The sequence below is a fragment of the Lactuca serriola genome, chromosome 2, assembly GCF_051521515.1.
Source record: "Lactuca serriola cultivar US96UC23 chromosome 2, Lser_US96UC23_V15, whole genome shotgun sequence".
NCBI classification, from domain to species: Eukaryota; Viridiplantae; Streptophyta; class Magnoliopsida; order Asterales; family Asteraceae; genus Lactuca; species Lactuca serriola.
In genome coordinates, this window is record NC_136409.1 from 225,563,983 (window position 1) to 225,580,277 (window position 16,295).

Here is a 16,295-nt window from a genome sequence, read left to right on the forward strand (position 1 = left end):
CCACTCAAACTAAACGGAAAAATGCACACACCCTATATGGTCACCAAACGACCCCAGCCACCCACCTGGTGGCTCAAGGCGGCGACAGAAGCGACATAACGGAAAAGTAGCGACGACAGCCACCACTTCGCGGTGGTGGCGGCGATTCCCTCAATCCCCAGCCGAGCAACCCCTACACACGCTTCGTGGTGACGATCTGAAGAGCGAAACGTCCCCAACTCAGCTGCTACGGTTGGCAAGCGACGACCGGAAACCCAACAACGGCGGCCAAAGCCCACCACCGGTTCCCGTCGACATACACGATGTCAGGCCACAAAAGAACGAGGAATAGGCGATGGCGGTGGTTGTTCCTCGGCAGTTCCCGGCTTCACCAGCAGTGAAATCATAGCGGAAGTGCTCGACATCGGCTGGCAGCGGCGGCAGTAGCTTCGCTCGCCTAACCCCTCACAGCCTCGTCGCCAAAAGCTTGACTCGTTGAACTCTCTCTCTCGCCGATAGAACACATGGAGGAAGTCCGGTGGTGCTAGGCGGTCGGAAATGAGCGAGGTGGATGATGGCGCCGGAGACGGAAAGAAGAGTGTGGCGGCTGCATTCTAACTCCTAGGGTTAGGGTTTGAAGCGGGAGGGGTGACGGGTTATATACCCCGATCCCTCAAACTTACTTCCATAATGACGAGTTTAGCCCCTTCCTTCCCTTTTTCTTTCAATCTTAATCCAATATTTACCCTTTAGCCCTTGATCCCATAATTTTCTTTCATAATAAGCCCTGAAATTACCAACCAGCCCCTAAGCCTTCAAATCTTTTCAATTTAAGTCCATTAATTACCAAACGCACCCTAACTTCTTAATTCCTTCTCAAATTAAATCCAGAACTTACACTTTTAACCCCTAACTTCTAAAATTATGACAATTAGCCCTTCGAGACCATCCTTTGATATATAATTATTTATTTTAGTGCTACTAATCGTTCATTAATTTATTTATTTATCTAATAAATAAACAGGGTATTACACTAGAGCTCAACAAACCTTGAGCTCCCAATGGGCCCCCAATTGTCCCGCTGCAATCTCGATCCGAAAAGCCCCGAGACAATCATCAAAGAGTTCTATAATCCCCTCCTTGACCATACCAAAGATCACAGGAGTCTGCTCCAGAATACCACAGGTGATGTCGGACGAGATAAGCTCCCGCATCCACTCCTCAATCGGCTTAGTACCTGCACCTGATCCTGAATCCTCATCCCACCGACTTCCTAGACTCGCCGTGACTCTCCTTGATTCGAGTATGGATCTTGTCCTTTCAGCAGTACGGGCCCAATACTACATTCCACACCTATCCATACTTTCCTCAAGAATCATCCTGAATCCTCTAAGCCACCTTCTCAAACTGATACCCCAAAACTCGCTACACAATGCAACCAAACCACTAAAAGCATTTCCTAGGCTCTCTTAGGTTCCCGACCTCACCCCGCCATCAGCTGCTGAAGAGCTCCCAATAGTTTCAGTTAACTACTTCATGAATACAATCACATACAACAAAGCTTAGATAATCCTTTGAGTACAAGACTCATCCTTACAACGATTAGACTCAAATGAGAGTTGTGCAATAGGGTTAAATCTATCACTTTGAGATTATTTAACCTATGAAACATATGCTTTGGCATATTCACTTAGTAGTTAACCCACATCACTAAGACTCCCACAAAGCATAAAGCAAGCAACATTCGGGCAACGGAAAATCTAACCAACATGCCAACTAATCAAGCCATTCTATCCAATTATCTGAAAACATACTAGCATTCAATTCTAAAAGCTCAAACAATCAAGCATATAAAAGGCATTTCTCCTAGCATGAAATCTTGAGCAAATCCCGATCCCTAATCTAACATGCAATTCTCATAAAATATAACATAACAAACATGTATGGGTATTCTGTGAATCACTTACTTGAGCTCGGCCGATTGCACGCATCGCACCCCTTTCTTTTATTAGGAACTCCTCTTGATAAAACATTTATTTTATGAAAAAAATTTCCAAATCTTCAGTTTGAGTTCAGACACACCTGAGAGTATGCCCAAATCCCTCAAACTAAGGCTCTGCTACCAACTTGTAACAACCCAAGATTTCAATTTAAAATTTTTATTTTTTATTTAACAATAAAACACCATTTAGTAATACCAATCATTTAAAAATATATTAATGTAAAAACAATCATCAGAGTACAATCCCAAAATCATCACATTACGGAAACTTGGGTGGATGGGCCCTTCCCTTTTTAACCGGAAGTACCTGAAACCATAAACAATAAGCCGTAAGTAAAAAGTTTAGTGAGTTCCCCAAAATACCACATACCATACATAATGAACACATACTAAGCCCCCACTCTTCATCGGGCCTCGCTCGGCATCGGATCTCGCTTGGCATCGGGCCCTTGCTCGGTATCAAGCCCCGCTCACTATACATATCTGTCAGTCATCAGGCCCTGCCTGGCATCGAGCCCTACCCGATACACATATAAACATGTAAAAATATAATTATATGAACACATGCGATAATCACAAAGACAATAGCATACAATACAGTCATCGAGCCTCACCTAGTAAGCATACCATCACATAACACATGCAAGAGTCATGTATACATCTAGCATTCTAACATAATAAACCGTGGTTCGGAAAATCCCCGCGCTAACAACATCAAATAACACCCAATAAATAATTGGTCCTCAACCTATAGCTAGAAACCTAGTCCGACTGCCCAATACTTAGGGTAAAAGTCCATTTTACCCTTTCCTCACTTGGCCTAAAATCTGAAGCCCAACCATTAGCAACAAAAGCCCAATATGGCCCAATATCCAAATTGGGCCCAAACCCCAATCAATAATTAGGGTTTAACCCAAACCCATGGTCTAGTCCATTGCTCATCAAGATAAGGGCAAAAGACCATTTTTCCCTTTTTATACAAGCCCAACTAGACTAAGCCCAATACCCTTAATGGTACACTGCCCAAAATCGAGCCCATTCTGTACAGAACGTCAGGCGTTCCTACCTACGACGCATGGCGTTCGAACGTCGAGCTTTCTCATGCAAACGCATGACATTTTCTCGCTACTCACCAACTTCCAAACCAGTGACATAATGGCTTAAGATATCAAGTCCAAACTTCAGATCCATAGCTAATAGAACGTCTAAATCCATAAAGTTGCAAACTTTATGGCCATACATGGTAAAAAGGAGGATTATGAAGGCCCATTAAGACACCTCAAAACTTTCATGGAGGATTATGAAGGCCCAAGATTGCATAAACTAGCCCTAAATCAAGATCTAACAAATGATACATCAAGATTTGAACTTTATACCTCAAAATGATGCTCCAAGATGCCAAGAGTCCAGATCCACAAGCTAGAGAGCAACCACAATACTCCAAAGATCTTCCTTCTCTTATCAAGAACAGTAAATGATACTAAAAAGATGAACCCAGGCTTCAAACTCTCATACACACTTAGGTTTTTTGAAATGAGGATGGAGGCTGGAGTGGTGAAGGGTTTTAAGATCATAATGTTCTTTAAATAGGGTCCAACCCTAAAAATTAGGGTTTGGTCTCTACGTGCAAACGCTTGGCATCCATCATAGAATGCCTGAAGTTTAAACGTCGAGCGTTCTATGTCAAACGCCTAGCGTTTGGACCAAAGAACCAAAAATGGAAACCAAGGTGTTATAGTATGCCCACAAACCCAATGAGTATCGACTAACCATGTACTTGATAGGTAGGGACCGAGGTTGAGTTATTGTTTCATAATCGGGTATGGGAATAAGATCATCAATAATTATCTCAAACTCGTTTATTGTCATCTCTATTACTATCTCATAACGAGCCTTAACTTAATGTCAATATGACAAGACATCGTTCGTAACCATTCCGTTCTCTTTTATTTGTTTTTAAGCTTCAAAAGTTGTATAAGAACTTTAGAAAATGTTTTCATGACAAGGTTGTATAGTAGGAAAACAAATTATTTCATATCATTTTTAGCATTTATTAATCAAATCTATTATTAAGTAATATATTTTGTTTAACTATGTGACACACACACACACACACATATATATATATATATATATATATATATATATATATAGGAATTGATCAAAATTAGCAACTATAAACCTTTAAAAACTTTATAATAGAAATGGATTTCTAATTTTGCTAACTTGGCTCGTATTCTTAGATGTTTTCATGTCGCTTCCGAGTTAAAAGTCAACTTTCACAAGTCTAGGGTGTATGGTATTTGTGTCTCGGATAGGGAGATCTCTAGTTGTGCTCAGATTATTGGATGTGATGCATCTTCTCTTCCTTTCAAGTATTTAGGGGTGTTGGTTGGTACTAACATGGCCCTTAAAAGGAATTGGCAGCCCATCATTAAGAGAGTTCAAAACAGGTTGTCCTCTTGGAAAGCCAAAACTTTCTCTTTTAAAGGTCGATTAACCTTAGTCAACTTGGTGCTTGGTTGTCTTCCTTTATATTCCTTCTCCTTGGATATGAACTCTGTTATTAAGCAGTTAGAAAAAATTCGGAGGTGTTTCTTATAGGGAGGAAATGATGAAAAGATAAAAACCAATTGGGTTGCTTGGAAAGTAGTGCTCGGGCCAAAGGTAATAGGGAGGCTCATAGTCGGTTCTCTTACTTCTTTTAAATTGGGTGATTATGTTTAAATGGATCTGGAGATTCAAAACTGATTTGATTTCTCTTTGGAGTAGGATAATTTGTGGGGTACATAATCTTAACGGGAAACCAGTTATGCTATTGGCTAAAAAAAATTCTCTCAGGTGTTTGGTATAACATCGTGAAGGTGCTTTCTGTTTTTGCAAATATTGAAGTTCCTTTGGCTTACATCTTTAAGTTTCGCATTAAACCATGTCCATCACTTTATTTTGGCTCGACAATTGGATAGGGAATTGTGATTTTGCTTATGGTTTCCTTTGCTCTTTGGGTTAGATAAAAAAATGTCATGTTGATATCTAAGCGAATTGTTTATGACCAAGTGATATGGAATTGAAAAAGGGCTATTAAAAGCCTTTTGGAGACAACTGAGCTTTGTACTTTGAACAAAATTGTCGGGGCCACCAATCTTTCTAATGAGGAGGACTCATGGAGTCTAACTTTCTCCCGATGACAAATTTTATATACATGATCTTAAAACTGTAATTAACTTAAAATTAACCATTCCGGTGTGTAACCCACCTGTTTTGGTTAGCGTGGTTCCCGTCAAGATCATATTTTTTTCATGTTTGCATGCATCATGTTCCTTCGTTGGTTACCTTATCTCGAATATGTATCTCTCTTCCTTCCATTTCCTTTTTTTCTGCGACTCAGGGATTTACGAGACACGTCATATACTTGTTGGGTGTTCCTTTGCGTCTGATACTTTGAGATGACTTTTCAACTTGTGCAACATTCTTTTTCAAAGATTTTATAAGGTCAACGAGTACAACAAACTTGCGGCTTATTGGAGAAATTGCCCCAAAAAAAACGCAAAATTTAGCTTGCTATCTTGTATGGCTACTTGTGGTATGTTTGGAGGGCTAGAAATAACTTAGTCTTTAATAAGACTCGTATATCTTCTACTAAACTACCAGATAATATTTTCACGATCGTGTTTAGTTGGTTTAAACACAAGGGGAATTATGGGGAATGTAAAAGAGTTGATTGGGTTTGTTTCCCTTTAATATTATGTAATTTGTTTTGTTTTTTCTTTTTTTCTGCCTTGTTGCTTTATAGGTTGTGATTTTTATAAAATTTCGTCAGTTCCAAAAAAATAAACTATAGATTTTTAGACTAATATGATATATATGTTACTAAAAAGTAAGTTAAAAGTTGTATGGTCGTGTACTCAACTTTTTTTTTTAAGACAACGCATAAAAAACATCCATGTTGCCATCCAAAGAAGTAACATTTTTTAACCAAATAAATATGTAGTCGGAAGTATAACATGGCCAACACACGTCGTTCCAACTGCGAGATCACATAGTATGTGGCTGAGAAACGAGAAATGAGACACATAACCAAAAGTATGTGACGTGTCACTTGTCGATAAGTCCACGTATACACTAACAGATTGGATATTTCATCCACCAATCCACGAGACTCTATCCCATTATCCGTATACTATGTGGGCCAGATGCAATCCCCCAAGTCCCCAACCCCAATACATAGATTTAATAAATTTATTAGTTAAAATACTAAAAAAATATTTAACTAAATAAGAAATATTTTAAAAAAAATACCAATATGTTTTTTTTTTTTTTTTTATTTCTATAGTTTCTGTATATTTATTTTACCATTAATAAGGTGAAAATACGTTTTAGAAACTGAAAGTCTTTAAACAGAAGCTGATGCATACAGTCATAATAGTGCATCTCTCTGATCAGTTCACCAACACCACATATCAACCTCGGTCTTCATCTCTCTCCTCGATCTCTTTCAAATTACAGCAGCCATCAGCTACGCCAATTTAGGTAATGCCGGAGAACTTCCTTTGACATCATGTAATAATTTGTGCTGTAGGCACCATTACAAGTATTTCGACACCATTTTTTTAAAAAGGAATTCGTCTACTTACGAAAAAAAGCATCCTATTTTGTTTATTTTGCGAATATTTGTGGTGGTGAATGATGATAATATGATATTAGAAGTGTCTACACATCGGAACTGTTATAATATTCGGAAACTTGGTGTGATTGCATATTTTGATACGGTATGGTTAGATTCTTCAAAATTGATGTAAATATAGTTCAATTGGTAGTAATATTGGGGAAAACGCCATGGACACGACCTCTTCTCGTAACGTCTTACGACGTAAATTGCAAATATGCAGATTGATTATTAATGCAGTTATGTTTAGTTATAATGCGGTCTTAATCTGTAATATTGCTTCGCTTTTAATGAGGTCTGATTGTTTTCTGTATATTATTAGCATCTCAGGCATGAAACGAGAGTAATGATAGAATATCTAGGGTGCTTTATGGCTGAGATGAGAGTAATGTGAGATATTGTTTCAGAGCAATGAATTGGAGCTCATAATTTGGAGCTTTCTTTTTGGGATAACATTCTTATTTATACTTCTCTTTATTTTTTTCTAATTGGCAGAAAATTGAAGTGATCTCCAAGAAACCTGAAGACCTGTTCAGCAATTCTGATTATGGTTGCTGCAAAAAGACTTTTCCAAAGCATATGATACTAATTCTTTCAAGACTAACGCCATATATATGATGGCTACAACTGCAGTTATCGGACTAACAGCAGGAAAAAGAATCTTGTGTTCATCATCTTACTACTCTGATGTGAATGAAAAGCTATCCTGCAGTAGCAATCTGGGGTTCACATATGTCCCCACTACAAATTTGATCTCTTCAAAGAAGTCCCCCAACTATACCCATAGTATTACACGCAGTCGAGATACATCTCCTGTGAGAGCTTTGAAGGAACATGTAGATACTACTGTAGCTCCTCCAATTACAGACAAATGGGTTCAGGGGTTTGATCATCTGGATGAGGAAGTCTCTGAGCATGATCTCCCAGTTGATGCCCTACTCTTATTACACAAATCTTTGCTGGAAAAACAGTGGACCCTTTCAACTGATGCTCCAACAAAAGATAAAAGCAGCAGAAAGGTACATGTGACTGGTTCAGGGGTATCTGCTCGAAGGCGTAGAATAAATGCTCAAAACAAAAAACCAACTGTAAATGAAGATGGTGGAATTGGAAACAAACAGTTGAGATCCATAATCAGTCCAGAACTTGTTCAAAACTGTCAGAAAGGGTATCTTAAAGGTATGAAGAATGAGACCTTGCTCACTCACTCAGAGGTGGTTGCTCTATCAGAGAAGATCAAAATCGGTCTACACTTAGAGGAAGAGAAGTCAAGGTAATGTACTTTCTCTGGGATCATAAATGTATGTTTATTTACTGAATGTGAATTTTTTTCAGACTGAAAGAAAGATTAGGATCTGAACCTTCGGAGAAGCAACTAGCAGCTTCCTTAAAGATATCCCGAGTTGAGTTGCAAGCCAAACAGATTGAGTGCAGTTTAGCAAGAGAGAAGCTGGCATTGAGCAATGTTGGTCTGGTGATGTCTGTTGCACTAAAATATAAACACATGGGAGCCGATATGTCTGACCTAATTCAGGTGTCTGAACTTATATTATTAAGTCTTTGTAGATAGATGTTAGTAATATCATATCAACATTCTATAACACTCTGGAATTCTCTTATTTATGATGTAGGGAGGTCTAATTGGACTACTGAGAGGGATAGAGAAGTATGATTCATCTAGGGGACACAAGATTTCTACATATGTCTATTGGTGGATACGCCAGGTGAGAATTACATGAAAAGGAAAATTATAAAGGAAAGAGACAGTTTATAAGTTTGAGGTTACATATATATATATATATATATATATATATATATATATATACATATATATATATATATATATATATATATATATATATGTGTGTGTGTATTTGTTTAGTAGTTCATGTTTTTTTATGATGGGTTGGCAGGGTGTGACAAGAACATTCTTTGAAAATTCAAGAACCCTAAGATTGCCTACTCACTTGCATGAAAGACTTAGTGCAATCCGAAATGCCAAGGCCAAATTAGAGCGAAAGGGAATCACCCCATCAATAGATGTAAACACTTGGATTTGTCATTTGTGTTTATCTTTTCTTTTTATCCTTATTCTCTTATGTTTTTTTTGCCTTTTTCTCTTATGTAGAAAATTGCGGAGACACTGAATATGTCTAGAAAAAAAGTTACAAACGCCACTGAGGTACTAAAAACTAGTATTTGAGAATTGAGATCCACACTATTTTTTCAATTTATCATCCTGTTTATTAATCTTTAAATACTTGTCTGTCCATGCAGGCAGTTTGTAAAGTGTTCTCACTCGATAAAGAAGCTTTCCCTTCTTTAAACGGTCTTCCTGGAGAAACTCTTCACAGTGTAAGTTTTATTTATTTAACCAAATTATGAAAAATCAGTTTCATCACTTTTTATTTCTTACATTTATATTTTGACCTCTTTCCTTTAACTACCTACAGTACATAGCAGACGATTGCCCTGAAAACGACCCGTGGCATGGAGTAGACGAGGGCGCTCTCAAGGTATTTAAAATAAACTTTTTATTTTTTACGGGCTAATAATGAAAATCACGTCTTTTCCAAGAGATTTAAACTTGTTTGTTATTTTACAGGATGAAGTAAGAAATCTAATTAAAATGACACTAGGGGAAAGGGAAAGAGAGATTATCCATCTTTACTATGGTTTGGACAATGAGTATCTTACTTGGGAGGATATCAGTCGAAGGTATCTCATTCAGATTCAGTCTATAAAAGAAACACACATCAAGAAATGAAATACTCATTTCAACTGTTGTTACTGATACTGATACTGTTGTTGTTGCAGGAAGGGATTGTCGAGGGAAAGAGTGAGGCAGGTTGGCCTTGTTGCATTGGAGAAATTAAAACATGCTGCAAGAAATACGAAACTGGCTGCAATGCTGGTCAACCATTAAATTTTTTATGGTAATTATATTTTATGTACATACAAATAATTATGATATGGCTATTTAATTTCCGGTATTAATATATTTCTCAACCAGTATACATTACTGACTTGTTTTGCACCATGAGAGAGCAGTGTATAGAAAAAGTGTTATACTGCAGGAAAATCGATTAATTGAGCTCAATGGAATCAAAATTTGTAGACTCCACCGTTTTTTTCTTCTTTCCTTAATATATCTAACAAACATATTTTGTGAAAGACTGGTTAATTTTGGTATTGAGAATTGAAGGATCCCAAACGAAATTTACCTAATTACATATCTTTTGTTAATTATAAGAAATGCTAATTTAAGTGAGTATTTATTGAAAATCAAATTGTTTATTGTAAGTTGTTATTTGTTATTAGTTAACAATATTTAAGTTAGAGATTGTTGGAACTTTTTTTTTTCGTTGCTTGCTACTTATCAGTAACTTAACAGTTATTGTTTGTTAAAAATCAAAATCTAATTGTGATTATTGTGCTAATAAAAAAGAATTTAATTTGGATATTTTTATGTTGGATGATGCCGGCCCAATGAACATTAATTCTGGATCCATTATCTCGATTACAGTTCATCGCAAAATACAATTATTAGTTAATTCAAATAAAAAACAAATAGACAAACTTAATCAAATAAAAATAAGTTTCCAAGACAAGATATGAAAGAGTATATAGTTGTCCCAACCCAACACTATATTAATTGAACAAATCCATGTGAAAGTCAAACCTCAAACATTTGTAACATAACAGATTCCCCTCAATCAAGCCGAACTTTTTGATCATTGAATTCTCCGCGTTCCACCATTTTCCATAATTCCGGTTGTTTTCCATTTCCGATTTCGATAAATCAAGCAACAACTGAAGATGCACCAAATTCAAAGTAAAAAAAATGTTCAGATCGGTGAGCAGCAGCAGAGTCTCCGATGATACCTACTATAGCATCTACAGTCATTCGCCGACGTCAAAGGCGGTGTCACCGGCGCTCAGAGCATTAGCTTTGGAAGCCAACGAATTGCCGCAGTACGAATCCTCTTCGCCATTCTCCACACCCTCTAAGAAAGATAAATTAGGGCGTCTTCGATTCTCGGAGAAAGCCGTTCATCTTATCCCTCTCGTCCTCCTCTTATGCGCTCTCGTTCTCTGGTTTTTTTCAAATCCAGGTCATTCTCATTCTCATGCCATTCATGCATCCCAATCAGAAATCACTTCCAAATTAAAACTTTACCAATAGTTATTAATTCGAAATGTACGCTAGTGATTTTTTCTTGCCTTAGTTCATTCAAAATCTTAGGATCAAAGTCATCAAATAAAAATAAAACTAAATTGTTTGAATATATATATATATATATATATATATATATATATATATATATATAGTCAAGTTTCGATCTTCATATTTGGTTTTTCATCATATCAATCAATGTGTGCATGTGTTTGAATTAATGATGGTTGATGTATTTATTTACTAATGATCGTGACTAACTGAATGTGCAGACATTCATATGCCGATAAATAAGGAATTGATTGATACAAAAATAAAAGGAAAAACTGTTGGACAAGAAGTTGCTACAACTCGATTGGAAAATTCACTCCAACGCAAGTACACGGAAGCTCATAAACTAACCACGACTTTAGGAAGCCTTTAGTTGTAACGATTTTTACGTTTTCTTTCATACATCATTTTTCATTTAATTATTCATTGTTTATGTCTGGTTTATATTAGTTTTGATTGAAAGACGTTTTTTTAATAGCTTACACTAAATATATATGAGAAGCCTTCGGCAATATTTGTACGACAGTACGAGTTATTATGAACCCTCTTTAATATTTGTAGACAGAAAAATTGCTTTGCATACAAATGTGTTGCAAAGTTGATGATTAGGACTTGTGATGGTGAATTCTGTAATAATGAATTTTTGAAAACAAAATGAATATATAGTATAAAGTAAACGTAAAAGATTCTAATTATAAATTACCACGATGTAATTGTAGTTTGACCGTAATTATCAGACACTTCAATCTTCACGTTAAAAGAGTAAAAGACATCCAACTTAATCAACCCCTAAAATAAAATCCAACAAACAAAAGAAAATATGAATATTTATGAAATCAGTCGTTTTTAGCAAATAAGAAATTTGAAATGGTTTCATTTTTAAACCCCTCCAAATACTTCAACGTTCTTAGGTCAAACCAAATGCAACAATTTTGACAGAAATCCGGTGAATGAAGTTCACAAAGTACAGCTATTATTACAGACATAGTTTTGATTTTTTTTTAATAAAATATATCTGCTTTCTGTTCAGATTTAAGAAATGTATTATTGCGTCACATAAAAGTTGTTGCAACTTCCATATTTATTACCATCGTAATCCATTATCACTATAGATATTGTGTACATTACTTTAAAAACTCTATCGTCACAATTAGACCTGACAAACGTGTCGTGTCGTGTCGAGTTCGTGTCGTGTCAAGACATTAAAAGGGTTGAGAGTGTTTGACCCTAACCCGACCCGTTTAATTATCGTGTCATGTCGTGTCAACCCGTTTATTTTCGTGTCGGGTTTCGGGTTATGGTTTAAATCTTATACATATGTTGTGTCATGTCGGGTTGAAACATTTTAAAGGTTGAAAAGTAAGAGTCATGGAGAAAAAAAAATGAAAAAGTGAAATGCTATAGACTTGGGAGGTGGGAGGTGGAACGGAAAAAAAAATTATACTCCTTCCGTCCCATATTTATTGTTCATTTTTTAACTTTTGAAGTTTTTATTTTTCTACTTTGACCTTAAATATTTTTATTTATGTTATAAATTATTTGATAAAACTTATAACAATGAAAAGACATTTAAAACACAATCCATTCATATATTTTGCATTAAGTGTTATATATCAAAAACAAAAATATTTAAAGTCAAATTTGAAGAATAAAGACTTCAAAAGTCAAAATTGGACAACAAATATGAGACAAAGGTAGTAGTAAGTTTAGAAAGCAAAATGGAAAGAGTTAGAGTTAGGAAGCAAATGAGATAGGTAGTGAGGAGGAGTAAAATTAAGTCACTTTGAAATTTTGAATTTTACTTTTAGTTCTTGAATTTGGGCCACTACAAATGTATAATATTGAAAATATTTATAAAAATATGAAATATATATATATATATATATATATATATATATATATATATATAATTTTTCGGGTCATCTTCGAGTTGAAAGTCTTGACCCTAACCCTACCCGTTTAATTATCGTGTTGTGTCGTGTCAACCTGTGTACATAAACGGGTCGAAATCTCTGACCCTAACCCGCTAACTTTGTGTCGGGTTCGTGTCAAGTTGTCGTGTTGTGCCAGATTTTGCCACGTCTAGTCACAATCGGAGGGTGTGAGTAAAATGTTATTCGGGTCGGAATTGACCGAAAACCGAATAAGGCTAATTGGAGGAACTGAAACCTAGACCAATTAACCAAATATGAGTTCGGTTTGGCTCAGGTATTAATCCGTTCAAGTCGGTTAATACCCGAATAACATTCACAATATGATTAACAACCTAATATAACTGAAAATAACCAAATAAACCGTATTATGATTTCATAACATGAATAACATTTACAAAATGATTATAAACACTATATTGTTTATTACTTTTGTAGCTTATGATTCCATAACAAATTTTTTTGAAGAAACAAGTTTGTTGATTAAAAATAATGAAATTATAGATAATTGTTTCAAAGTTGCAAAAAAATGTTAGAATTTGTGTAATAAGCATGGACAATAAAGACAAACATATAATTGTAGGCTTACATGTAAACACAAATTGTATATTTGGTATGTTTTTGTTCCCAAATTAACTGTCGATATACACTAAAAATGATTTCACTTTTTCTTTAAAATTACCATAAACACGATTTAACTATTCTTAAAATATAAGAGTGTAAAGATGCTGAAATTTCGGATCAGGTATTTAGAATGGATAAGCTTTTATTTGGGTAACCCTGACCGAAAAACTCGAGAACCGAATAAGCCTAATATAGATATTTGAAACCCGAACCGAATTACTTATCAGACCTAATTCAGTTTGGTTCAGTTCGGATTTTTGGTCCAAACGCTTATCCCTAGGTGCGAGTATCATCACAATCGGACGGAGTGAGAAAAGATTGTCAATCAATTTGACATCGAGTCAAAAGGCCAAGGGCTTTTATGTTTTTCACAATAATAGGGTGTGTTTAATGTTCATAACAAATAGTTTGGAATTTTTTGGCTTTCAGTTTTTACGAAAAAAAAAATTGAAAAAAAAAATCGTTGTTTAGCAATAAGAGCATTTATCTTTTTATTTTAAACAAAAAACTCTATCCAAAAGCTACTTCAAATAGTTTTTGAAAAATGTTAGTTTTCTAAGTTTTTAGATTTTGGTTTTGATCTATTTTTACACTTTAAAAAACTAATAGTCAGAGGTTGTTTGGTAACATCTAGATGATTCATGTCTAAATGATGCAAATGCATGAATGTTGTAGAGGCTCTTTGCGTGTTCGACACGCAGCTTTTGAGAGCTTCTGGCTTCTAGCTTTTAAGAAAACGCTAGTAAAAAAGAAAAAGTCTCGTTCGGCAGCGGGAGCATTTAGGTTTTAGCCTAAACAAAACGCTCCAAAATTAAAAGCTACATGGAATAGCTTTCAATAAAATGCTCCAAAATCAAAAGCTACCCGCAACCCGCTAACCATTACCCGCTACCTGCTAACAGCTTGTTTTGCTGAACACGCCCTCTATATGAATCTATATCTAAATGATAAATTGATGTCTGGTTAGACATTTGAATGTCTTCCTCCTAACGATGAAAATGGCAATTTTAACTCTATGAAACATCAAGAATCATCAACAAAACTACCACACAGAACATTAAGAACATTAAAGAACATTTTCAGGTTTTCAAGAAAACACAAACACATGTTTTCAGATTTTCAAGAAAACACAAACACATTGTTATTTTCAGCTTTTTCATAGACAGGGCATCAAAAACAGTAGAAAATCGATATCATACAAACTCAAATAGAGCAGTAAGAACATAAAAGAAAAATTGATTTCATACAAAGCCAAAAAACACAACAAGAACATAGACCAAACACCCATTCCATGTATAAACCGAACATAAAGGTTTTTATGGCCTAGAAAAATCGACCAAAAAGATTAGGCTAAGAAAATTGACCAAAAAGAAAAAAGGTAGAAAACTTACTAGCGAAGGTGTAACATCCCAAAAATTCAACAAATTTAAAACTTTTCAAAACAACACTTTTGTCTAATAGAAGTGTTACAAAACCATTGTTTCAAAACATTATTTAATATCAGAGTCTCCCAAGATCCAATTAGTTGTAAAACCCGAGGATGTGTACGGTTACGCCTTCACCTTGCAAATGATGAATTGGAGAGGTAAGGAAAATCGGCTAGGGCATCTCAAAGAAGCTTAGGGCCGAAAATCATTAGGGTTATAGGGATTTATATAGGGCTAGGTTGCTTAACCTTTAAGCTTGTCTTGAATAAGGAAACCCTAGTTCTTAACTTAAGCCCAAAGCAATCCATGGACTTCCATAAGATGCCTTGGGCGAATTCTATTGGGTTTCCTATAGATTTCCTCCATTCCTCCTTACAAAGTCCATTAGCCAAATTTTGCAACTATCAATGATTTGCAAAACTAGTCTCTTTATTATTAATTAGTTCCTTTAATCCCAAAGTTAGTACTAGATTAATTTCTGATTAATTACTAATTAATAATATGATTTCCAAATAATGTATTAATCATATAATATATATTAATAAAATCATTTTGCGTACTAATTTATTATTCATATAATAAATCCTACTCTCTCTCTATTTGTCATCCTATCAAGTTGCATGAGTGAAGGCAACCCAAAAGGACCATGCTCATAATTAAATCAGGTACATACCAAAAATAGTTATAAGCTTAGACACCTAATCCAACAGTCTCCCACTTGGATAAGTCTAATAACCATTATTGCAAGTACAACTTCAAAATCTGGTTAGCAATCGTAGCTTTCAAAAGCCACTTTCGAACTCTGATCTTATCAGTAACACGTCCTTTAGATAAGAGATCATATATTCTTCCATTCTTCAATATATTGTATGGATATGAGACTTGGAATTATAATCATTCTATATGTCCATGTATTGTTTCCCAATTTTCCGATTTATGATGACTGCCAACATACTATAATTGACCACATCAACTTAGTCCAGGCTTGGCCAAACACTTAGGTGTCATCACTAAATCATTGAGGGGGCCACATATATCTCTTTTATCCCATATTTGGTAAAAGGGACGAATAAACTTCAACTCATATGTTTGCTCAATTTACTCATCAAATCACACATAACAATACGTTTTATAACACCAAGTTACTGGTGCGTTTACATATCATCAATGCGCAACCGACTTGTAAACTACAACTCATATGTCTCCATTTCAAGAATATAAGATATTATCGTCTCACAATCACTTGTAATAAAATTCATGAAGCGATTCAGATGAGCGTTGGTTTAATCTAATACTTAAATCTTATTACAGGAGTACTCATGAACACTGCAGCAAACTTGTGCTATGTCTAAACACTTAGATAATATATAGTCGAATTCATGATAGTCTTAACTTATTACTTACTTCCAAAGTATAATTAACCGTGGATGATTGAATA

The 16,295-nt window shown here is 35.3% G+C and overlaps 1 protein-coding gene and 1 long non-coding RNA gene across 3 annotated transcripts; one reads left to right on the forward strand and one right to left on the reverse strand.

Moving 5' to 3' along the window:
- The first annotated feature begins 6,251 nt into the window (after positions 1-6,251).
- Positions 6,252-9,771, forward strand: LOC145088719 (RNA polymerase sigma factor sigA-like). 2 transcript variants are annotated; one of them, XM_079027110.1, is made up of 10 exons: positions 6,252-6,511; positions 7,143-7,920; positions 7,983-8,181; positions 8,279-8,371; positions 8,561-8,689; positions 8,776-8,829; positions 8,925-9,002; positions 9,101-9,163; positions 9,253-9,365; positions 9,465-9,771. In XM_079027110.1, exons 2-10 carry the CDS (start codon positions 7,262-7,264, stop codon positions 9,571-9,573), a joined length of 1,497 nt encoding a protein of 498 aa, XP_078883236.1. In that variant the 5' UTR covers positions 6,252-6,511; positions 7,143-7,261; the 3' UTR covers positions 9,574-9,771. The 2 variants fall into 2 exon arrangements, with proteins under 2 accessions (XP_078883236.1, XP_078883238.1); XM_079027112.1 differs by lacking the exon at positions 6,252-6,511 and adding an exon at positions 6,572-6,750.
- A 456-nt stretch (positions 9,772-10,227) lies between these two features.
- Positions 10,228-10,782, reverse strand: LOC145088720 (uncharacterized). The gene is made up of 2 exons (XR_013701201.1): positions 10,537-10,782; positions 10,228-10,460 (listed from the first exon to the last, which is right to left on the reverse strand). It is a non-coding gene; the product is annotated as an uncharacterized LOC145088720 (long non-coding RNA).
- Positions 10,783-16,295: the final 5,513 nt, after the last annotated feature.